The sequence below is a fragment of the Micromys minutus genome (genome assembly GCF_963924665.1).
Source record: "Micromys minutus genome assembly, chromosome: 1".
Taxonomy (NCBI): Eukaryota; Metazoa; Chordata; class Mammalia; order Rodentia; family Muridae; genus Micromys; species Micromys minutus.
The window spans coordinates 35,814,286-35,838,463 of record NC_137969.1 but is presented as its reverse complement, the minus strand read 5'-3'; the positions used below and the strand labels follow the sequence as shown (position 1 = coordinate 35,838,463).

The following is a 24,178-nucleotide window of genomic DNA, read 5'->3' as shown; positions in this document are numbered from 1 at the left end:
ATGCAGATAAATCTATTTTAATGGAGAAGCTTAGTAGATGCAAAATAAGTATGTCAGTGCTTCATTATTTATTCCTCTCAACTTGCCAAAAGTAGAGTGGGAAAATGCACACGATCCAGCCTAACATTGTATGCAAAGAAGTAAGAAAGATTTATTTCCCAGCCGTTCCTGTGCCTTGGACAAACTTAGTCCTGTGGGTAACTGATTTCAAAGGCTCTATTGTATTCCATTAGTTGCACTACATAATCTCATCTGCACTACTGTTGGGCATTACCTAGATAATCCAGTGCTCACCACTGGATGCAGTTCACAGTTCCCTTTTAAATGAATCATCTCCTTTCATAGTAGAATCAGTAATTTCATTTAAAAACTGTATTAGACTAAACAGGTACATCTGATATTGCTGTCCAGTCAGAAGAGTATGCTATGGCGTGTGTGTGTGTGTGTGTGTGTGTGTGTGTGTGTGTGTGTGTGCGTGCATGCATATATTAATTTATTCCCCCACCCAATTTTCTTTTGTAGTTTCTTACATGGGATTATATTCAAGACAGGTTCCCTATGCTGATTAAGAGAGTAACATATTAAGGTCCAGGGAGGGGTATGCCAGAGGGGAATATGGAAGGGTGTAGGGAACAGCCAACTCTTCCTAGCCTGGAGGAAGGAGAAAGAGTAAGGTGTAAGGGAAAGAGTATGGACTGACTTCACAGTTTTGTGCTGTTAACCTTTGCATAGTCTCCCAGGACTTGGTGGTTCCTCAGTTTTCTTGTTCAGCAACAATACATATACGATAATCTATAGGGAAACTACATTTCTCACACTTCTGAAGGTGAAGTTCAAGATTAAAGTGTCACACCTGGTGAAAGCTTTCTAGCTGCTTGCTAACATGGCAGAGGCAGGACAGGGCTAGACAGCACCTGGAAAGTAGACAGCAGCATGAGAACCTCAGGAACACTGACATGTGTCCTGCTCCTGGGACAATGACATTGGCTCATTCGAGAATCATGAGCATGGGACACATATGACCCAAATCACCTAAAGGGTCTACCTCCTAATGCCACCACCATGGCAATTACAATATATTATGAGCTTTTCAAACCATAGCACAAAGGTATCATATGAATCATCCATGATGCATACCAAGGAACCAACCCAGCAGCATTCTTAGTAAAACTCCAAAATGGAAATTTCAAGATAATTTAAACCCAGACATCTTGACGTTTAAAATAGCTTTATTAAGATAAATGGAAGCACAGTGATAACACATACTTAGGGTATATAATTGAATTATTTTTAATGTACTATTTACTTTTAATATTTAGTCAATGAAAGAAATAGTCTCACTTCCAATGAATGAAAGATACTGTTTATTCTAGAGACAAATAGGAATGAATGACTGCGAATATAAATTTGATCCCTCCAAATACCATAAACTTTTACAATAATTGAACAAAGAAGGCCATACATAAAGGTACCTTTTAATACATTAATAAATACATCAGGTCTTATAGCAAGATGGGGAGAATGCTGCTATAGGTCATGGAGTCCATGCTGACAATACTTTTAACCCTTTGAGTGCTGGAGTGCTAATACATTCCTAAACCTTTTTTCTTTTCTTTTTTTTTTTTTTTTAAGCCTGTCAGGATGTGGGTTAGGGAATGTCTATTCAGCAGGCTAAAGATCACCCAGGAAAAACTGTCATCAGCATTTACAAATAAAATAGTAACAGACCAATTTCTTCACAGCGTTTACATTTTACCCAGTCAGTGAGCCTTTGCAGACTTTCCCCCCTAGGATTTTATTTCTAGGAATTCTCATTCACACACACACACACACACACACACACACACACACACACACACACACACGTCAGTCATATTTTCTGTCACTGACCAGATACCTGAGCAGGAAAGATTTATTTTGATAGTATTTCAGAGGTCTTGGTCCAGCATGGTGGCCAGGAAGCAGAGAGAAAGAATGCCTGGAGAGCCGTTTACTTTCTCCTTCCCCATTTATCCCATCCTGGCCCCCAGCCTATTCATCCTCTTTGTTTTTATTTCTGGCATGCCTTCACAGATGCACCAGTAAGTGTTCATCATTAATCTCTTAAATGATTCTAAAGCTAATAATTACATTACCACCGTGTGTGTCTTAACTCTGAAAAAAAAATTTGTCTTTTGTAATTCCTTCTACCTGCTGCCCCTGACCCATAGTCACACCAGGTAACTACTGAACTGCTTAACATAAATATTAGTTTGCATTTGCTAGAAATTTCATAAATCACACATTGTAATCTCTGAGTTGATTTTGTCAAGGGAATGTAATTACTATGTTGGTACAAATATAGTAGGGTCTTTTTCTCCTTTTTAGTATCCATGATATGGATATAACACAGTGGGGTTTTTTGTTGTTATTTTTAATACATTCATGTTTGAAGGATGTTTGTGGTTTTCTAGCTTACAAGCATAACTGATAAATACAGAGATGAATGATTAGTATTAGTATTAATTTAGGTACCTTTTCAATAAGTGCACAAAACCTGCCATTGGGTAAAATTTTATTTCACAGAGAAATGACGTGGAAATGCTTATAGTACATGGGTTGGTGGTACCATGTACTCCAAGTGGATGTTCATCTTCCTGTACCTCTCTGGGTCTGTCTCACTATGAAGTTAATCTTGATAACAGATGGTAGAGTCAGCAGTGCTGAGGGCGTTGGGGGAAGGTGGGACCTCAGGGACTTCTGGAAGGTAGCTACCTCTTTGGAGTCCTGTGCACTGCACTGTGATTTGATACACCATTGCATTTTGTCTTCCCCTATGGTCATCCTGGAGACAGGAGATGCTTTTCTCCCACAGCCACAGAGGAGTCATGAAGCCCTCTGACAGCTCACCTAAACTAAGATTTGCTCACTTGGAGTTTGAGCCCAGATCTGTTAACATCTTGTCATTTTCTGTCATTCTCACTCATGGGTTAGTGACCCCAATTTGGTGAGTAGACAATTCTTAGAATCTTTAGTCTTCATTCTAAGCTAAGTTTTTGCGGTAGGCAGGCTCCACCTGCTCTTACTGGCAGAGGTCAGGGATGTCCATAGGAACAGCTAGAGGTTTCTGTGCTTCAGAGTGAGTGTGTCCCCACAGTCCTTGTGGGCCTAGCATTAACAATGTTTAAACAAGAATTGGTGAGTTGTTGAGTTTATAAGGTCAATTTCAAAATCAGGGTTTTAATTTCAAAACCAACACACAAGTAAAGGACACTGACAAAGCATATTTAACTAGGTGGTAAACCTGTGCCACCCCTTAACCAGCTGGGTTGCTTCCCCAACCTCCCTTTAAGACCATTGAAATCGACTTCCCTATCTTGCCTTCCATTGCCACTAGAGGGCGAGCGTGTCTCAGATTTTCCTCGGGACTCTGCCAAGGCCCTGGCGAGACTATCTGTGGAAAAATGTTTAAGTTTTGGTACCCTTGCAAGGAATTCCAACCCAGATGTTAGAAATTTTCAGTCTATTTATTTGCTAAAAAGCTCAGGTTTTGGGCTCTTGTATTTCAACAGTGATTTTAGGTACTTTAAAACACTTGGGGGGTGTCTCCCTCATTCACTCTGGGATTTCTACTGCTTAATCTTGTGTAGGTCTTGCACAGGTATCCACAGCTGCTGTGAGCCAATCTCCCAGCTCTCCTGTCAACTCTTACATTTTCTCTGTTCACTCTTCTGTGCTGGTCCCTGAGTCTTGGATGCAGGAGGCTAAGACAAACGATTCGTCCACAGTTGAGCCTAAGACTTCATCATCCTTGGCACTTGGACGAGAGCCTGCATTTACCACCACTCACTGCAAATAGAAAGCAAAGTTGAGAGCAGTGGTTTGGGATTGTATCCTATTGGCTGATTTCTTTCTTTAAGGAGTGTGGACTGGCCCTTCTTATCTCACCTGACTAGATTTGGTTTCATGTCATTTTGTCAAATATTAAAATAGCTGCACCTGTATGTTTCTTAGTTCCATTTCCTTGGAATTCCCATTTCCATAAAGAAATTTCTTTATCCTATGGTACTGTTGTTCCCCACTACCCGCCTGACACATGGTTTCTGTGTGTAGCTCTGGCTGTCCTGAAATTCTCTTTGTAGACCAGGTTGATCTCCAACTGAGATATCCTCCCCCTTTGGCCTTCTGTGCAATGTAATTAAAGGTGTGTGCCCCTATACCCGGCTTGATACTGCTTTTACTTGATGGTAAGGCATGTTTATTGGACTGCAGTATTCCTTCCAGTATCCTTTGCAGAGCTGGCTTTGTGGTCAATCTTCCTTTGATATGTTTTTATCATAGAAAGTTTTAGAAAGTATTTTATATTCTTTAATTAGCTTACAAGCTAGTGGACTTCCACAAGGCTTCAAGTATCCTTCTCTCTTTTCCCTGTTCTCCCCATCACCCTGTTCCCATCCCCACTTAAAACTTTAATCTGGACTATCTCCCTGTTCTTTATGTTATCTTAGGCCTATTATCTCTCTGGTTATATATATATATTTTCTTTTTGAAACAGGATCTCTCTACGGAGACCTAGCTGGCCTGGAACTTGTTATATAGACCAGCCTGGCCAAAAACTCATACAGATCCTCCTGACTCTGTTTCCCAAGGGCTAGATTAAAGGTATGCCTCACCACACTGTGCCTAATGGCATTTTTTTTTTTTTTTTTTTTGCCTGACCCATAAAGCCACACTTTTCCATATGGCTTTTGCATTCATGCTTCATTTTGGTCAACGTTTAAGTGTCTGGTGGCATAGGCCTGTAATTGCACTTGTTTGGTAGGCTGAGGCAGAGTGACTGCTTCACTTATGACGGTGCAGCTCAGATGCTTAAAGCCCAGATGCCGATGGGCTTCCCCTGCAGGTTGTTTCTATAGCCCTGACATGTGCTTTGAATACAGTCAGAGTGAACTGTTCTCTTCAGTCAAGGGGGTACAATGGGATTGTGGAGGTGTGGGAGGGAGGAGTGGCCAGCTCATTCTGCAAACACAAGTTTAAGGACTCAGTGGAAGTCTAGTCCTCAGCACAGAAGTATCACTGCATTACCCTTGCTGTGTATTTCACCATCACTTGAGCTGGAAGGGTCCTGTTCTCCATAGCCTGAGTGTATTCGGTGTATTTTGACCTGTGAAAGGTGAAGGTCTTATTAGCTACACAAGTAATCCCTGCAGCCTATGGCCTACCCAGGCACAGGCTGTTAGGGAACAGCCTACTGGAGTGCTCTGAGTATGAGAATGGCTTTGACTTTCTCAAATCCTTTTGATTCAGGACACAGAGAAATCAGTGTCATTCAGGGAAGTGTGCAGGATGGCCATACCAGTAGGGCTTAGGCGTTAGGATGGAAGCTTCCAGAATTCCTTCCTGCCCAACTCTACAGTCCAGTGTAGCCAGAATGCTTTACGGAAGGACCTGCTGACTGCAGTCTGTGTGCACGTTAGCTGAAGCTGCTGGGACAGGAGAGTGGAAATGCAAATACCTCCGGGAGGCCCGTGTAGTCCACAGAGTTTGAATGTGTGGAAATAGTGGCTTTCACAAGGAACATTTCTCTAGCTGCAGAGGAAATTAGGCAAGCAGTTTCTTTAGGAGAAGCAGAAGCAAGTGGAAAGTGATTTGCCTTCCTTTCCTCTTTCTCCCCTAGGAGGATGATCCTGCAAGAACTGGCTGAGAGGGCGTAGCTTGTCCTTCCCTGTTTCTAGAGATCCCACCCTCCCCCTGCTATCCAGTAGTTTCAGTTTTACTGGTTGCTAGCTGGTGGGAGGGGATAGAGGTCACAGAAACCCGACCAGGGCTCAGACTTACAGGGAGATGCAGCACTCCAAGCTACCAGGGTCATCTCCATCATTAATACTTTGAATGGGATCAGGGTGGACACTCCGCAGAAGCAGAGGACCAAATGTCATTTTCCTCCCAGGCAGAGTGAAAGGTCTATTAAAAAGCAGAAGTGAAAGTTGCTGCAATCTTTAAACAATGCGCCCATTAGGATACAGCAGTCCAGGACAGCTTTCTGGAAATCTCACTGAGAGGGCATGATTTACTTTGGGAGGAAATTCAGGCTTGGCAGGTATCCACCTTCTGTGCCATGTACTGTGGAAGATACTGGGAGTCCCAAGGAGCAAGGTAAACAGCTTCCTATCAGCTTTACCTCACAGAACTTGTTACATGCATGGGAGCACTCCTTGCTTGTGTCATCCAGTGTGGATGGCAGTCAGAGCCAGAGCCAAACCCAGCTTATTGAATATCCAGAATGTTTGCAACCAAGAGGTTGAAATTTCCATTCTAATTAATTAAGTTTAAATAGCTACACTTAGTTCATGCCTATGGCACAGCATTGTTATAACAAAATTCTATTTAGAGAATGAAATAAATGTTCTTCCCTGTCCTTCCAGCATCCCATGTTACAATGATTGGATTGGATGTATAACATCCCTGTCTCACAACATAAAGTTAAAAAATAGGATTGCTGTTTGTTTCTGCCAGGTGTGACTTCCCAAGCTCTCTGCATTTTATTTTCCCATGGCCTCAGAATATCCCAAAGGGCATATGTGTACCTTGGATGTACTAGTGACTAATTGTTACGGTGAGAATTTATCACACCCCCACACACTTTTAATGCTTAGGATAATCCTGCTGACATTATCATTTGCCCATTGGGGTCCTTGGGGTGGTGAAAGGTGTCACTTCCACTAGATGGGCGATCTCAGGTGTGATCCTCTTTTCTCTAAGAAGCAGGGGTAATAATTCCTTTGTCATGTGCTATTGTCATTGCTGCCACAAAAGTATTACTGTTTGTCCTATGAAAATACTCCTCTGATGACTGCATATCGTGTCTACAGGGAAGCATTCTAATCCTTAAGATGAAAAGATAGCTAGTTGATCCTGGCTGAGGCTCTGTAAGGAAGGCAGGGCAGTGGGAAAGGCTAAGTGGCCAGTTGAGGCAGAGGTCAGGCAGTTGACTTTTTCTTGTGGATATTAGGGCAAAAATCTGCCTAGTCCTCAGTATGACTTCATTGCGGCCACACTTTTTATTACACAATATTGAGACTAACAGAAAAACTAGTTCTAGGATATGATTTAGGAAACACTAATAGTAATTTTATTCTGTGTGAAGCTGAAGTCAGGTGCAGTGGCTTACAGGACACTGGAGGGCTTTGTGGTCCCAAGCAAGTTTGTAAGCTGAAGTATGTTGTGACTTGTGATGGGACACAGTGTGACATTCTAGTGCATGTATAACATGTATAGGGATCAGATTGGGCCTCAGACATTTATCACATCTCTGCTGGGACCATTCAAACTGCTCTTTACTGGCACTTTTGAAATGGTCACATTTGTATGCTTTTTACAGTGTGGCTGTTGTCATGAGCAGGAGAGAATAATTTTATTCTAAGGTTAGGTAAAAGGTTTTATTTAATCTAATGCAGGTCCTCTCAAAGAAATTTCTCCTTTAATTTCTGAACCTCACATCAGCTGGGAAGATGAATTCTTGACATCTTGCGCTGTGTATCATTTGACACGTCTGAGACTTCAAAAATAGTCACTGTAGTCTAACAAATACAGTAGTGCTGAGGCTTTTCTGTATTGTTTTTCCCCCAAAACATTGCGTCTACTATATCTGGTGTTCCAGCTGAATGATCAGTGTCAATTTGCTTTCTGTTGTTATGACAAACATCAGGACAAAACTCAACTTGAGTGGGGAGAGGGGCTTACCCAGTTTCCACATTCTTATCACAGGCAATTGTTAAGAGAAGTCAGGGCAAGAACTCAAGGCAGCAATCTGGAGGCAGGGACCTGTCATAAGGAGAGCAAACCTTAGGAGCTTCCCCAATGACTATAGTCTCAGCTTTGAACTGTCCTAGCTTTCTCACCATGGGTGACAAATGGGCCCCAGAAAGCAGGAGTCAGTTACATCTTGAACCACTTGAGAACAGAGATGTCAAGTGGCCTACAGATAGAGTAGGTTAAGGGTAATTTGACCTTACCCCACCATTGGCCAAGGCATTATATGAACAGAGCCTATCTTCATTCATGATTTAGAGCCTGGTGTACCAGAAAGGGAGCAACAGTGTGAGGTGGAGTATGGGGAGGAGGGGGGAAATCTATGTCCTGAGGGCAGTAGTCCAGGACTATGCCAGGCTTGGGAAAGATAGGGTCAGACTACTATTGGTCTGTCATAGAGCAGGGCTCTTCCTCAAGGGCCCCATTTACCTCAGTTATTTCCTGCCCATAGTGACATGCATGTTCAAAACAATTTAAAAACAGTCTTAGTGATTTTTTTCAGGTTAGAAATGTTTGAAAGGCTGTTTTAAATGTCAGTCCATTCTCCTCAGGCTTTCACAGGGACATGTGAAAGGGGACAAGAGTGTATGACTTTTCCTGAGACTTTTGGCCTCATTCCTCTTTTTGGTATTGTGCATGAGCTTTAGGAAATGTGGCTTGAGGGTGACTCCCTGCGACCTTGACCAAGCTCTCTTCTTCCTTCGCCTTAGTTTCACTACCTGAAATCAGACCACACCCATTTCCACCCTTACTCCAGGGGCTGTGCCACCCACAGCAGCACGTCAACTGCAGTCCAGGCCAGGGCCCATCTTTGTCTGGGATGCCAAGGGGTGCTGCTGCAGCTGAGTGTTGGCTACCTCTTCTGGTCATGCTCAGTACCAATGAGCAAGGTCAGCAGGCCTGGGAATCGTACCTGCTCCCATCCTATACCTGGTTTACTTCAGCGCAATAATCCAGGTTCAAGCTGAGAGGTTCAGGTTCCTGCCAGCCCCTTTGCCTAGAATTTTCTCACCATCTTTCTTTGCACAAGTTACTCTTACTTTTCAGGTTAACTACAATCTTAGTGGCTTCCTTAGTGACTTCCTGGCTTCCTAATCTGTTACTTTTTTTTTAAGAAAATGATTTGAGTTGGGTGTTGGTGGCACTCACCTTTACTTCTGCCAACAGTGAGGTAGTCAGGCAGATCTCTGTGAGTTCAAGGCCAGCCTGCTCTGAGGGGCTAGTACTAGGACTGCCAAGGCTACACAAAGAAACTGTTTCAAAACAATACAACAACAAATCAAACAAGTCCGAACAACACTCATCCCACAAAACCATTTCTTTTTTTTCTTTGTTTCTTTAGTGTGTGGGTGTGTGTGTGTGTGCGCTCCTCTATTAGGTGGATTGCTAGGATGCAATTCAGTTCCAGATAATTTCTCAGGTTTGACAGTGGAGAGCTGAGCCATCCTGATGACATATACTTTTTATAGAAGGCATGAGAAATAGTTTATGTATTTTTGTTTTCCAGTATGTGTTTTGAGGCTCTGTTGTTATGTATATACATGTTCAATACTGTTACATTTTCTAGGAGTGTTGACTACCTGTTTATTACATAATGCCCCTCCTAACTCCTGATAACTTGCCTTACTCTGAAGTCAGCTCTCTATGACATTAATATATTTACTCTTGCTTTTCATTGATGTTTTCAATTAACATCTTCATTCTCTGTTTTTTGAGAGCCTATGCTTTTAATAACAAGTAGAGGGTACAGTGAAAATGAGCATGCTAACATGATTGAGCTGAATTAACTCTTGTCCTCGAAGGTCTAATACATTTCTGTGATATTCTATAGCTTTCGATGTTCTAATGTATGAGCTTTTATTAGCTTAAGGTCAACAATTTTTCTTTAAAATTTTTGAATATTTCCCTTTTTATTTATTCATTTACAACTCTATGTAGTGTGTTATATTTGTAGTTTGATGATATTTCACTCGTTAACTCCGCAACTCTTTTGTCCCTAACAAGTCCTGCTATTTTCATGTCTTTTTTGTGTATGCACGACACCTACATTTCATTAGGGTTGCTTGCATAGACATAGGTGTCCATTGTTAACTTGAGCAGAGGTAGTTTAGTGGGTATACCATTGAGAAACATTACTTCCTGTTTCTTAGCAGTTGCCTATGGCTCCTCAGAGAGAGAAGGGGCCTTATGAACCCCTCCTGACTCCATGTCAGGAGCAGCTCTTGTGCAGGTTAGGCACTGCCTCAATAGCCCTGTCATTCTAGAAGAGAGTTTCACAGCACTCCTCTCCATTCCTGGGCTCTTTTTGTGCTTCTTCTAGGGTGTTCCCTGAACTTTGGAGGGGTAGTATTGATATTCCATTCAAGGCTCAGAACTTATCAGTCAGTAGTTCCTAATGGGGGCTGGAGAGATGGCTCAGCAGTTAAGAGCACTGACTATTGCTCTTCCAGAGGTTCTGAGTTCAATTCCCAGCAACTACATGGAGGCTCACAACCATCTGTAATGAGATCAGATGACTTCTGGTGTCTCTGAAGATAGCAACAATGTACTCATATACATAAAATAAATAAATTAAAAAAAAAAAGAAAAAAGAGAGAGCTTACTGCTTATCTTAGTTAGGGTTTTTTGTTTTTAAAACAAAATGGTTTGACCAGTCATGAGTTTCTGCCTTTACTTCCATCCACTGCAAACCAAAGCCTCTGACAGAGACCAGAAGCAGTGCTGCTCTGTAGCTATAAACTTAGTGTGGATATAAACACATCCTTAAGTAAAACCTATATTCTTTCCTTGTTTTTCACCAGGGCTGTGAATGCCCTCACCATAGGCTTTTGACCAGGTATGATTTCCCTCTAGTGGAGCAGGGCTCAAATCCAATCAGAAAGTGGTTGGTTATTACCATAACAATTATGTCATTATTATTTCAGTGGGCACATCTTACCTGGCAGGCTGGTATTGTAGTACACAGGGCCCACAGCTAGGTAAGATCAGAAGTAACTTTTCTCACCTAGCAGCCTACAACCTGTAGACAAGTCTTAGCTGGAATCCATTCTGCTAGTGTCTGTCTTTTAATTGGTGTGTTTTGCTCACTGGCACTTAATGTGACTGTTGATATAGTTTGATTAGCATCTACTACATATGTCACTGTTTCTTAATAGATTTTTCACCCTGCTTCTTTATTTCCTTTTCTTTTTGTTTCCCCTCTACATGGCACCTCTGGTTTTAAGTATCTTCCATATCTCCCTTATTCATTCTATCTGCTATCTGTTTTTCAAAAGTTGTCTGAGATGCCCTTAGTCTGTGGATCCTGACTGGTTGCTAGGGCCTGTCTGTTTAGTGCTGGACTTGACTCTGAACACCTATTAACCTTGTAGTCATTGGCAAAATTTTGGCATCCTTTTAGCAGTGAACCGTTATCCTCTCGTATCTCAGTTACTGGCCTTGGGACTTGACAGTCCAAGGGCTGGATTAGAGTCAGTGGAATGGAACTTGAGCATGCTTATAGGACTAGGCTATACCGATGTATTCTGATAGGAACAACAGTTGCTTACATTAGAAAAGTCCTGATCTGTGAATGATATTCTCTGCCCTGTACTTGCACTGAATTAACTAGCTTCTCTGTTTTCAAGGGGTTGTTCTTACCTTCTCTGTCTCATGGCTCTTCTCTCTGTTTTTCTCACACCAGGGCCACTGCCTGTTTCAGGATGAGACTTTGTCCTCAGTACCAGGACAAGCAGTGGCTCCTCCTGGAGACCCCAAGGTGAGAGCTGCTGAATTTCCCTCTCTCAAGGGTAAGGCTGAAGCAAGTGCAATAATGGGAAGAAAAGACAGGGGCTAGGGTCCAGATCATCACCTTGAACAGGACCATCTGTGAGCCAGGGAGCCCAGGACACAGGGATACTGTTATTATGGGGGGCGGGGGTCTGGGAAGCCTAGAACCAGCTCAGCTTCCTCCCTCTAAGCTTCTAGTCTGATGAGGACAGCCTACCACTTAACAGCCAGTACTAGGAATGATCAAATACAAAGTTACTTTAGGAACAGATCTGGTTTTGAAGAATCACCAAACACTGAGTACTGTGAATTCTGTTTTAGCAACCAGTGCAGTGTGGAAAGACTTTGAGGGCAAGCAGGGCTCTTGGAGTAGGATGGTGTGGGAATCAGATGTGATTTGGAAGATGTCTGAAAAGATGGGTTGGGAACAGGACTGTCATGATGGAGAAAATGATTTTTACCTGTAGATGAGCAACCTGTACTTTATGGTCCCTGAGGCCATGAGGTTGAACTCATAAGAAAATCTGCTTTATTTTCATATTCTGAGATATACAAAATTAAATCAAATGTTTTAAAAATCGAGTGAGAAAAGACATGAAGCCTGTTTTATTTGAATTCACAACTGAAGTAAACAGCTGCAACAAGAAGAGAGGCTTCAGTTTAGAACTTAGGCCTCTGTGTGCTGGTCCACCATCAAGGCCATTTTATACTCTGCTTTTGGGACCAACTAACCAGGAAGAAGAGGAAGCTTACTCTAGGCCTAACCTCCTGTCACAGGCTGTGCCTACCTCACGTTGTCCTGTTCTATCACCTGTAGAGAGTGTAGGTTTATAATTCTTTTCTCCCAAATTTTGTTATAAAACACACCGGCTGCTAAGGGATGTGCTCACTTGTACATGTGTGCCTGTGTGTATGTGTGTGGTATGTGTGTGTGTGTGTGTGTGTGTGTGTGTGTGTGTGTGTATTTTAACAGCAGTCTGGCCATTTTGCTGGTGGCTTAGGGAATTTGTTTTAGGCTAGTCTTTCCTTGGGCTAACATCTGTATAGCTCTATGAATGGTTTATATTAGAGTATTTGTCACCTCAAAATTTGGTAACAGTCTCAGTGGATATAAATGCACAATGGCTTTCCTGTGAGGTGTTATAAAACTAATATTAAAAATAGCTCTTGATGCTTGCAGAAGTGGGAATTTATGGGGGCAATAGGGAGTCCCTGGAAGGTTTAGAGAAGGGCCGTGTCTCTGTGGGTGGGAATCAGGGTGGTGCCAGGAAAGGAGGAGGCCTGAAAGGGGAATGAAACTGGGGAGCCCTGAAACCACACACCCTTTTTACTATGGGACTAGTCCACCCTCTACCCACAGAAAGCCACAGGGATAATGGCAATGAGGAAGCCCAGGCAGCGCTAGGGAAGCAGCAGAGTGTGGCAGCATTGGCCAAGCACACTAGTAGAGAGGCAGATGACACCAGTGTTGTTTGTGAATCTGGAATACCACATGACATGTGCCTGGGAGAGGTCTCAGAGGGAGCTCAGATGCTCACTTTGGGTGCAAGAGAGTGGTAGGCTGAAGAGAAAAAAGGCTACTGACTCATGAAGGGAGACAACAATAAAAATAAAACAACACCCCAAACCCTTTGACAGTCACACTTGTTACCTTGTTTCTAGCTGATTTGAAAAAACATGGGAAAGAAGAAGTGAAATTTGTTGAACTATACCGAGATCCATGCAGTTCACTTTAGGGGACAGTTTTGGTACCAAATTATCCCTATTATGCAAATTTCCTCCTCTAGTGGCTGGTTCCTGGTTGTGCCTGGGGACCATGGCGAGCACATCTGCTTCCCTTGGTGCCGATTCACTGAGTCCCCAGAGCTCATCTGCTCTGCCCCAGGTCAAGTGCCTACTATTAAAGAGAGTATGGGCTAGGGGCTCATTGCTGTACAAGGACCCAACAGACTTGTTCTTTTTGAGCTGAAGGTTAGGTATCCTGCCATAAGCAGCCCTCTCCCCAGACATGTAGAGTCTGTAGTCATTGGAAGAGTTAAAAGGTCAAAGGATGTCCATTTTGCTCCTGCTCTTAGCCTTGTCAAAAAGTGGAAAAAGCCAGGAGACATACCAGTGAGGGTCTTCTTTCTTTTTTATGTAAAATCTGGCCAACAACTTAAAACCAGATGAATTTTTGCACTGTGTTGCAGAAGCCCATGTCTTCTCTGAGACCTGAGGTCAAAGCCTACCTCTGCTATATTATGATCTCTTCCTACTCACAATCAACCTTCAGGGACATTTTGAGTCACCTGGATATCAGGGTTAGAGGCCTTCCTCAGTTGCCTTTCTCATTTGGCCTTTTTGTTGGACCTATAATTGGTCTCTTATTTTGAGGATGAAAATTGGGGATGCCTGCTCAGCTAGCTGGCTTTCCTTCCTTCATGCACAATTAGTTTCATTTTCTTTGTCAGCTCCTCCTGTTCATCTCCCCTCTCCCAGAACTGTTTTTTCCTACCCCATAGAGCAGCTGTGGTATAGTTCACAGTTTCTACTACAGCCTTGTACAATGCTGCCCAAGTCCATCGACCATGTGCAGGGTTCTAGAGATCTCCCACAGTTGTCATACTTAAAAAGATCCTGCTCCCTGCCCCAGGTTCTACCCACGTCCTTTTGTCCTATTTGGCTCTGGATCCAGGCCCTGTGCCCTTACTTCTCTGGGGCAAGTCTTGTGGATAGTGAGGGCAAGACTGACAAACTGACGTGACATGCCACCTATGGATCAATATGGTGATGGCCAGGCTGAGAGCTGCTTTGAAGGCAGAGTTATAGGTACAGGTATTTTTCTCCCTTTTTTGAGAAGGCCACTGTAGCTCAAGAGGATCAGACCATATCCACTTTTCCTTAAAAGGAACATTCCAGAATGAAGGAGCCAGGGCCAGGACCTTCAGCCATATCTACCTCTGCCCAGCACCATCTTTTTGTGAGACTTGGCCTCCTAGTTGCTATTTTTTATGTGTCAACTGGGGCAACTCCCAGGAAACAAAGTTTGGGGACCTACCAAAGTGTGGCTGGTGTTACAAGGGAAGAGAGGCTTGCTGCTTCCCCACTACAGCTATCTAGTCTCTGAGATGGGGATACAGATGAACTGCTGGCTTGTCTGGTTGTCACAGAAATTAAAAAAAGGGGGAGAGGCTAGTATATAAAAAAGTCAGAAAGGATGGATTATTTGAATTACCCAACCCCAGTGTTCACATTTTGTCAGAGGTTACTAGCTTTAGCCTGCATCTCTCCAGTCATCAGTGATGAGGAAAGGGATCTTGGAAAGGTTTGGTCATGTTTCCACTGTTGTATATCCTTAGCCTGCAGTGCAGACATTCAAACACAGACATCGAGGCCTCCAGAATCCTATTCTTAAATACCAGACCATACTCTTAAGAACATACCAAGAAGGACACTCCCAACCCCCATGAGGAAACTATACTCTGCTTTGAAACTTCAGTGCAATTACTGATGATGATCTGTGGGTAGAGACAGTAACTTGATCAGGTCCCCATTTTCACAAATCACTTTGAAACCCCAAAATGGTTGGGCCACAGTAACGTGACTCAGGAGGCAGGAGGCCTGAAAGGACAGTCACAAAACATCACATCATCTATGGATAGAGTCACTAGGGAAACCCACTGTGGTTGGTATGTGGCCTTCTGTCTTTGTAATGTATGCAAGCCATGTAGAATGTTAGAGTTGTCCACCAGGGGAACTGCTGAGGTACTGAGGGTTAGGCTACATGCCATTGTAGTTGCTTTGGCAGGATAGGCAAACTTGGAAGCTGGGCTTTTGAGAGTAGCAAAATGAACATCTAGACTTCTCACCTAATTCCTTCATCTGTGTCTAAGCTTCAGACCACTTGTGGGAAGACATTGTTCCTCTATCCAGACAACTGTGAACCCAGGCTCAGGAGTCATGGCTCTAACTGGCCCTCAGTGAACTAGCATTGATTGACTATTTGCTTCATTTACTGGAGGGCTGGCTACATACACCTCACAGCTGGGATTGGGGTTGTCCCATGAATACTTTCCACTCCAGAATATTCAGTAAGTGGCCTCTGGAAGCTGCAACTATACAATAGGAGTGAGATAAGGTAGAGTTTGAAATACTTCTGAGATACCAGTTCTGGGACACAGTCCTGATACCCGGCAGGGCTGAAGTTGATGAACTGGAGGCTGGGCCTTCTGTGTGCTAATCCTAGAGTGGGTTTGCTCAGGTTGGAGAAGGTAAAAGGTATGGGGCTGCTAAAAGTGGTGGTGTTCTAGGGGCCTTAGGAAACCCAGAGGTGAAGGGAGTAGCCTGGGAAAAGACACAAGAGGCGGATGCTGTTTGGCAACAGCAATGTTTGACCTCACCTCTGTATGGGGGCTGTGCCAGTTGGTTGCTGCTTTGGGTACTGGTGCAGAGAAAGAGCCAGAAGTTTCCAGAATGATGGAGGAACACAGAGTTCCCACTTTGGTCATCTGAGAACTTCCTCCGAGCTTTTTACTAATTGCTCAATTTTCTATCTCTTTTGTTCCTAACTCCGAGTCTTAGTTGAAGCCATGACAAAAAGGCAACTTTCAGAAACAGCTAAAGTTTTGCTTCTTTTTATGAAAGAGGGTATCCAAGACTGCCCTTGAACTCCCAGTGAAGCCAAAGACCCCCTTTAACTCCTTCCTCTTCCTCAAAATACTGGGATTACAAGTATTTGCTAACCAGTGTATGGGGATTGAACCCCAAGGCATTGGGCATTTGAAATGAGCACTCTACTAGCTGAGCCATATCCTTGCTGCCAATACTTTGTTTCTTGAGAATCGGAATGGGTTCAAAGAAGGCAAGGAGGTTTAACTAAGGAGTCACAGAACTTCCACATCATTTTTCTGCTGATAGAAATCTGAATTCTGCTGATCAAAATATAACTGAGAAATACTGGAAATGGGGCCAGGGACCATGGGCCTCCCACCTAGTCCTCAGTGCTCATTCCAGGCTCACAGTGAAAACAGCCCAGTGTTTTACATTTCCACACTCCCTAGGAGTGAAGTTCGCAGCAGTTTCCTGGCAATCTCTTCCAAAGTGAAGCAGATAAATGAGTGAGAAAGCCTTGCTCCATGGTGTCAGAGAGTCATGCTGAGGATAATTCTTGTGCTTGTTTAAAATGGAAAGGAATAAAAAGCAGGGCATGAAAGCTGTCATTCTGTCTGCCATTCTGTCTTGGTTGCTCCTCTTCTGCCACCACTTCACTATGATGCTGAGGTCCAGAGGTTTGCCAGTGACTCCTTAGCTGGCCAGCTGAGCTAACTGGCTGTGCCTCTTCCTATGTCTCTGCTCACACTTCTTGTTTCAAGGCCTGAGCGCCTCATCTCCTGGTCTCTGAGAGGCTAGAGCAGACTCGTACAGTGGCTGGGGCTTGTTTTATGCTAGTGTGTGGACTTCACTGGATGGGGCTGGCAGAGTATTTGTAGAATTTATTTGTTCTGTAATGGTCTTCTGTAGTGATCTAAAGCAAAATATGTACAAAAGGATACTCTATGTTCCCAGTGGAAACCACTTGTTCCCAGCTAAACAGAGATCAGTTAACATCATGCTAGAGTCAGGGCTGCAAAGATGACTACATTTTCTTACACTTCCATGTACCTGTCAGCAAGGAGGTAAAGATCTGAAGTGGTAGTGATATAGGAAGATTTGACCACACACAACATCATAAAAGAGTGTATTAGAAAGGACTGGAAACAATATTGCATATTAATATCTGCTCACACTTATTCACAGTGAGTGCTATAGCACCAGATGCACATGAGCTTCCTGGTTTTGGATGGCTATACATCTCAAGTCTAATTGTGGCTCACCGGAAAGAAAGAAAAAAAACATAGAAAGAACATGGATGTTCAAGGTGAGAGATGTGGAGTTTAGAGTTTATCCACTCTTATTGCTGTAAGTGATGGAGAAATAGATGGTACGTCATGATATGTCTACATAAATTCAGCTCAAGTTTTTTGCAAGATGATGCCAGAAGGGTCACAATTCAGTCAAAACCAAACAAAAGAAGAGCACAAAATGTAACAAAAGCATAAACAAACCCCCATCTTTATAACAAGCATCCTCTGCTTCTCATCGAAAGACTCTGATGATTTATTATGCAGTTTCTAAATTGGAACAGCGTGCTGGTATCTGAAGCAACTGGTGCTGGGACATGCCCTTGGTGATAATGCAATGGTAACATAGCGGTGCTCCTGACTCTCACCAGGACAGACACACACGTACACCAAGGTACAAATCACTGAAGGGACCTGGGACAGGAAGCTGGGGTAACAGGGAGGAGAAGGAATAAGAAATGGTGATTGCCAGCTGTCACCAACAAGTCAGCCTGCTCTTAGGAACCTTCTTGCCTCTAATAGCAAACACAACTGGAGGGCAATGGACTCTCAGCACACTTCATCACACAGCAGTACTCAAGACACACATCATACAACAGAACAAACCACAGAACAAAGAGTGAGGTCATGCAAAACCCTACTTTACCAGCTAAAGAAAAACATCATCAACTTTTGATACAGAATATAGCCACCTTCAAACATAATTTAATTACTTGTGGACATAATATGAAACCTTATCTTAAATACAATAGTTTCAAAAAAATGCTGTTACAATATAAAACCACAATAAAAGGTGTGCAAATAGACATTTATATTGGCTAAAAAAGGCAGTGAGAGGAAAGGGCAAAGCGTTCTAAAAAACAGCTTCTGAAGCCACTATTTACAGTTCTGCTTTAACCTCTGAAGACCGGGGTAGCGGTGGAGGTAGGGCTCAGAGCCATCTTCCTTGGACCATACTTAATGGCTTTCATGGCTAAGAACAAGAGTGAGCAAAAGCTGCCAGCGACTTGTAGGCTTGGTAGTTTGTCACTTGGAACATGAGTTTGGTCTGTCCTAGTCTTTTATCTGTAACTGCATATTGAACAAAGGGCCTTCACAGCTATAGTTATTCAAACTCTCCATTGACTCAGTGTAAATCATTATATTTGTAATTTTACTTTCACTTTCAAAGTGCCCTGTCGTTCTAGAAACAAAGAAACACACACTTAAGAGCTATACTTTTGTATAGTCTGTTCCTGCACTTGAACTCATAGAAGTATTTGAAGTGTATTTGCGAATGCTGATCTATAGAATTCATCAACATTCCAAAGACACAAGTTCAGCTTGAGGCTGCTGACTAAAAAAGGCTTCAAGTGCTTTTTATTTTTGGAAAAATCCCATACTTTCCAGTGGTTTAGAGTTTAGATCAGTGGTTTGCCCCCATGGAACACCTGGGAAGAGAGTTTTGGGAGTTTTGGGTATCAGTTAGAATGCTCCTGGCATCCACTGGGGAGTGACCAGGAGTAGTACTAAGTTCACAGAACAATGCCCACCAGTAATGGTCAAGCCCTGTACGTCAGGAGAGCTGAGACTGAGAACGCCATTTTAGCTCAAGGGCTGTTAGAGACAATCTTTCTTCCAGTTCTTTGGAATCACCTCAGAAAGTTTCTGTGAAGAGAGTGCTGTAAACATTTACAATTATAAGCTTTTTGTTTTGTTGAGGTGGTAGAGGGTAACAACCCTAATACTGACTCTTAAGAGAGGCCTTCCTGTTGAGAATCTCCAGCTGACTTGGCTTCAGCTTGATATTTCTCTCTTGGTCTGGCTATACCAGATCTCACCTCTACTTTCCTGTGATATATGGTGGGCATTCCTCTCTAGAAACCTGTACTGGTCACACTTCCTCCAAACATTACACCATTGTAATACCTCTACTTGATAAAGGTTGCGTGGTACCGTGTCCTATTTATGTGAAAACACATGCTACTTGGTGTTTATATTAGAGAGCTTCAGAATATTTAAAAACTTTGTTTAAAAGCATAGATATTTTGTGTTTTAGCCACTGAGATGCTGGGCTCATATATTTGTTCCATCTAGAGATGGTCATTGTGAAGAATGGTTTTATAGGTTTTCAAACATAATAACATACATCAAGAGTAGGGAAAACATTTATCAAGATAGCTGAGTCCATAGCTATTATCAGAAGAGGGATTTAGTTGAAGTAAAGGATGTGTTGTGTGCCTCTATGGAATATCAGGTCCTCATACTATCAGCCCAGAGAAGAACAGAAACCAAGATAACTGAGGATGGGGCTTGGAAGAGAGCTTTGGCTTCCAAGAAGTTTTACAGTATAAGACGTTTAAAATAAGGTCTCAATTTCAGGATTGGATTCTAAAATGCAGTGATGAGCTTTGGGGCCATCAACGGCATGAAAATGATAGAAGAAAAACGATCACAAGAGCACTGAACTCATCTTACTTGGCAATAAACTCTCAAGAGGTTGAGTGTGATCAAAGAGTCTGCAAGGTTCTCCAATACCTTTCCTTCAGCACTTTGCACAACTTGTCTAGATACTATATTGCCTTGCAGTATATGATTTAGTAGTATCTTTCAAAGTTCAACCTTTGTCCCTGTTCTCTGCACAGGCTGATGTCCCTGCTTCTCCTCCAGTTGCCTTATATCTGCTCCTCTGGCTCACCTGCAGAGCTCCCTGAGATGGCTCAACCCCAGTGGCTGTGCTGTTTTGGAGGATTTGGAGACTCTTTGGGGCATAAACTCTGTTTAGGGCAAGATACACCTTGCTCCTACTTGGATAATTGTTTTCTTAATTTCTCTGAAGTTTCAGGCTCTGTTTTGGAGGTGGGGTGGGGTGGGTGGGAAGAGTGTTAGGAAGCGACATAATCAAGGAAATATCAGCCAGCAGTCAACAAAACCGTCTAGAAGGATGGGTGTTCTGAATGTTCCTGATACAAGGCAATCCTGTCTCTAACATTAAAAACTTGTTTTCTAAAGGCAAATCAAACCCCCAAAAACCAACATAAAAGAACAAATGCTGCCTGCAAATCCACTCCCAATATTGTTCACTGTGGGTCCAGCTGCCGGGAAGGAGGTATACCCAGCTATCTTTGTGCTTCAGTGGGGCCTGGCTGGGTTTAGCTCAGGTGGTAGCGATGCTCCCCCCGTGTGATATGGGATGAGAACTCGTACCTGTCCTGGCTGTGATAACCACACATGTTACACTCAAAGGGATCCCGGAAGCCATGGCAGCCCATGTGGATGGTGTACATGACGTGATCCAGGAAGAGCACGCGGCAGTGTTCGCACTTGTACACCTTCAGCTGCTCACCACTCGTGCTGACCACACGGAAGGCGTCCTGCGAGTTCTCTGAGGCTGCCCTCAGCACCTCGTAGGCGCGTTGCTCCTCCTTGAGAGCCAGCCCATTGCGCGCATGCGGAGTGATGTGGTTGGTTAGGTAGATGAGGCCGCTGCGCTGTTCCTCAGCGTTGCTCTCTGTATCCGTGGAGTCTTGACAGCTGTTGCTTGGGGAGGCCTCTCTCTCTGATGACACAGACTTGGCCTTGGACAGCAGCAGCAAGTTCTCCACGGCGCTGTCCTGTGCTGAGTGGTTGGACCGTGGGGGCCCATCTGAGGGGGGCTTGTGCAGCTGGTACATGGAGCTGATGACTGGCACCACTTCGGAGTTACCTGGGGGTGTCTGCACCAGTGGGCGCAGGGACTCAGCCCCCAAGTAGTTGATGGCATTGTTGATGGCCTGGTCCATCACATGGGATGTCATCATCTCGTCCTTCTCATAGTTGGCACTGTCATAGGGCATGTCTGACAGGCACTTGTCTCCTGCGGGAAGTAGATGGTCATGAGTGAAATCTACACCCAGGAAGGTGTTCTAGTGTTAGAGCAGACAGGACATATCTGCCAGGGATAGGGAGGCATTTTGCCCAAGGACTTACGATAGTAGGTTCTTCAAGAAATTCTATTTACCCATTAATGACTAAGAAACTAAAGATTATCCATGTCAGCTTAAACAGGGCATATTTTACAGGGGTAAATTCCATCTTTCATTAAGTATGATAAAGCTAATACTATTATATTTAAATATTTTAAGACTGTTCTAAACGTGTACTATTTAATTTATCCTAAACACACAGCCATGAATTATATTTAATAAATTTAAGATATATTTCATTTATGATTTTAATAATCTAAAAAATGTACTCAAAGCATAGTTACATATTATTTATAATAAACTATATATGTGTTATTTCAAAAGTGGATGGGTTCCAATGCATGATGAAGTAGAAGGAATACTTAAACATAACTGTATGTACCCTTTCTTCATAGTTAGCAGTGGTGAATTAACTCAGTAGGAACAGGAAGCAGGAAACAGAGAAAATCTATTTGAGCAGGCTGGGAGGTGGGCACCGTTCACTTACTGTTTACAAACACATCTAATATTAAAGATGTACAGAACTAAGAAATCAGTAGCGACCAGACCTGATACTCAAGAAACGTATGGTCTTGTATGATTAGCTTGTAGGACTACATGAACTTTGCTACTGTCTGGATCTTCGATATACCTAAAGGCCCATGTTTTCAGGTATTGTCCAACCTGCGGCTAGTAAACCAGATGTTTCCCAGAATAGCCATGATTATGGCTGAACCCATTTGTAGATAATAATGTCTTATCACAATGTCAAAGAAGTTTAGTGTCTACCCAGGGACATACTGTTGAGAGACAAACATTTCTGCCCTGTGACTTTCTTGTGCTGCCTTGCCACAGAGTCAGCGCAACAGGGCCAGTCAACCATGGAGAGGGATCCCCCAGGGCTGTAAGTCAAACCTCTTCTTTTTTACAAATTGAACATCTCCAATATTTCCCTATCATAATGGAAAATCTGGCTAACACAAATCTTCCCTGGTTCTAGTAGAAGATGAGACTAGATTTGGCTTCAGATAATTAGTCTTGGAGTAAGATGTTTTATAGTGAAACAAAATGAATTTCCTTAAAAGATTTATTTTCTAAATGCATTGGTGTGAAGTATAATATGAAATCGTGACCCAGACAGAAGGTTCATTCAGTACATCGATAGTTTATATTCTCATTGGCAGAGGTAGTCACTGTGTACTATGTTGTAATGGTAAGAAGGCACATGGCAGCCTACAGTTTCAGATGCGTTTTTACACCTCACCTCCTTCAATGCCTTTTTTCCCCTCTCTTTGATATGTCTGGCTCAACAGTGGAACTAAAGGGAAAGCCAGTGAGAATGGATATGTATCCTTGGGATGAATCCTTGGATACAGACAGCTGGCTAGGGAGATACACACTAAATGGTGTCAGCAGACTCTACCCCATCTGTGAAATCCCACGAGCATAGGAAGGCTTGCTACCAGAGTGTTACATAGATTTCTTATCTCAGAAGAGCCATCTGGGGCTTTTTGTATCTTACTTTTGGAGACAGAAGCAGTGATGGTCCTGAGGGGACAGAGTTGTTGGGGCAGAGGCAATGCCCAAGTGCAGCTGGGATCATATACTGGAACCTTAGACTAGACTGACTTTATTCAAATAAAAAACGAGCACTGGTGAAGGGTCTGAAGAAAGTGAACTACCCAGCCACAGTGAGACAACAGACTGAGGTCCACGGGTGATGGCTGCTCATCAGGTGGTACCTGAAGGCAGGGATGGGTGGTGGTAGAAGATGATCCTAGTGTTTCATGCCAGCACTAAGGTCATCACTTCCCCCAAACTCTTTATATACAGTGGGGAAAGTATTCCACAATTCATAAATGTGCCCACAGTCTATGACAAAAATACAACCCAGTGACTATTAGTAATAGCCTTGGAATACATTCCTCCTGATTCAGTATCTTTCTTTGCATTGCCTTTCTTCATCTTCCTGGGTATGCACCACACAGTCTTGATTTCATTTGTTTTCATCTACTCGTGTCAGAACCAGCACACACTCTGATAATGACATACAGTGATCCTCAGACTATAGAAGAAACTTGTTAATGATTAGTTACATACTTTCAGAAACTGGACGGAGCAAAAGCCATGTGTACTGGATAGTAGAAACAAAGAAGGGATCTCTCTCTGCTCAAGGGGGAAGGTTTTTTGTTTGTTTGTTTGCTTGTTTTGTCTTCTTGTTTTAAATCAAGGTGATAACCTATGTCATTACATGGGCACAAGGAACTCATTCTGGTACTTGTATCTCATTTGCTACCAAACCCTAGCAATGGAGAAGGGTGTGGTCCGGAGCCCAGCTCTTAGCTATGCAAGTGTGTATTCTATCACCAAAGAAGGTGGTAGTTTCTTGTTTCTCCCCAGAGTTGTGGTTCTGTGGTTTTCTAAGCAACCATTGAAGCCTGCTGTTTTAAGAACATGATTTCAACAAGTGGGTGTTGCAAAGAAAGCAATCTACATTTTAGATGAGTATGGTGTGGCAAATTTACCCATAAAATTTCTCTACCCATATGTGAAAAATTAAATGCTACAAAACTCCCCAGTGCTCCAGTGAAATCTATCTGTCCGTCCGTCCATCTGTCCGTTCTTATACTTATTTCTACATCACATTCATCTATCTATGACCAAGGAAAGAATAGAAGGTTCTTGCCTGAGACTCAAGACAAAGCTTTGGGTAATGTCACTTCTAGAAACAGGTGGGAATCCATAACATTCTCAGCAATCCCTCCCAACCATCACACTGACAGAAAGAGTTTGAATGGGCTGAAATTTCTTTTTCAA

General features: G+C 42.9%; 1 protein-coding gene across 25 annotated transcripts in view; it reads right to left on the bottom strand.

Annotated features, from left to right (window-relative positions):
* Positions 1–20,569: 20,569 nt before the first annotated feature.
* IKZF1 (IKAROS family zinc finger 1) overlaps positions 20,570–24,178 on the bottom strand; it is a gene marked incomplete at both ends in the record, with an annotated part of 82,640 nt that continues 79,031 nt past the window's right edge. For all 25 annotated transcript variants that reach the window (XM_080916711.1, XM_080916722.1, XM_080916729.1 and 22 more), the window contains one exon: positions 20,570–21,273. In XM_080916711.1, coding sequence (XP_080772837.1) covers positions 20,570–21,273 — 704 coding nt within the window. The remainder of the gene's footprint in view (positions 21,274–24,178) is intronic.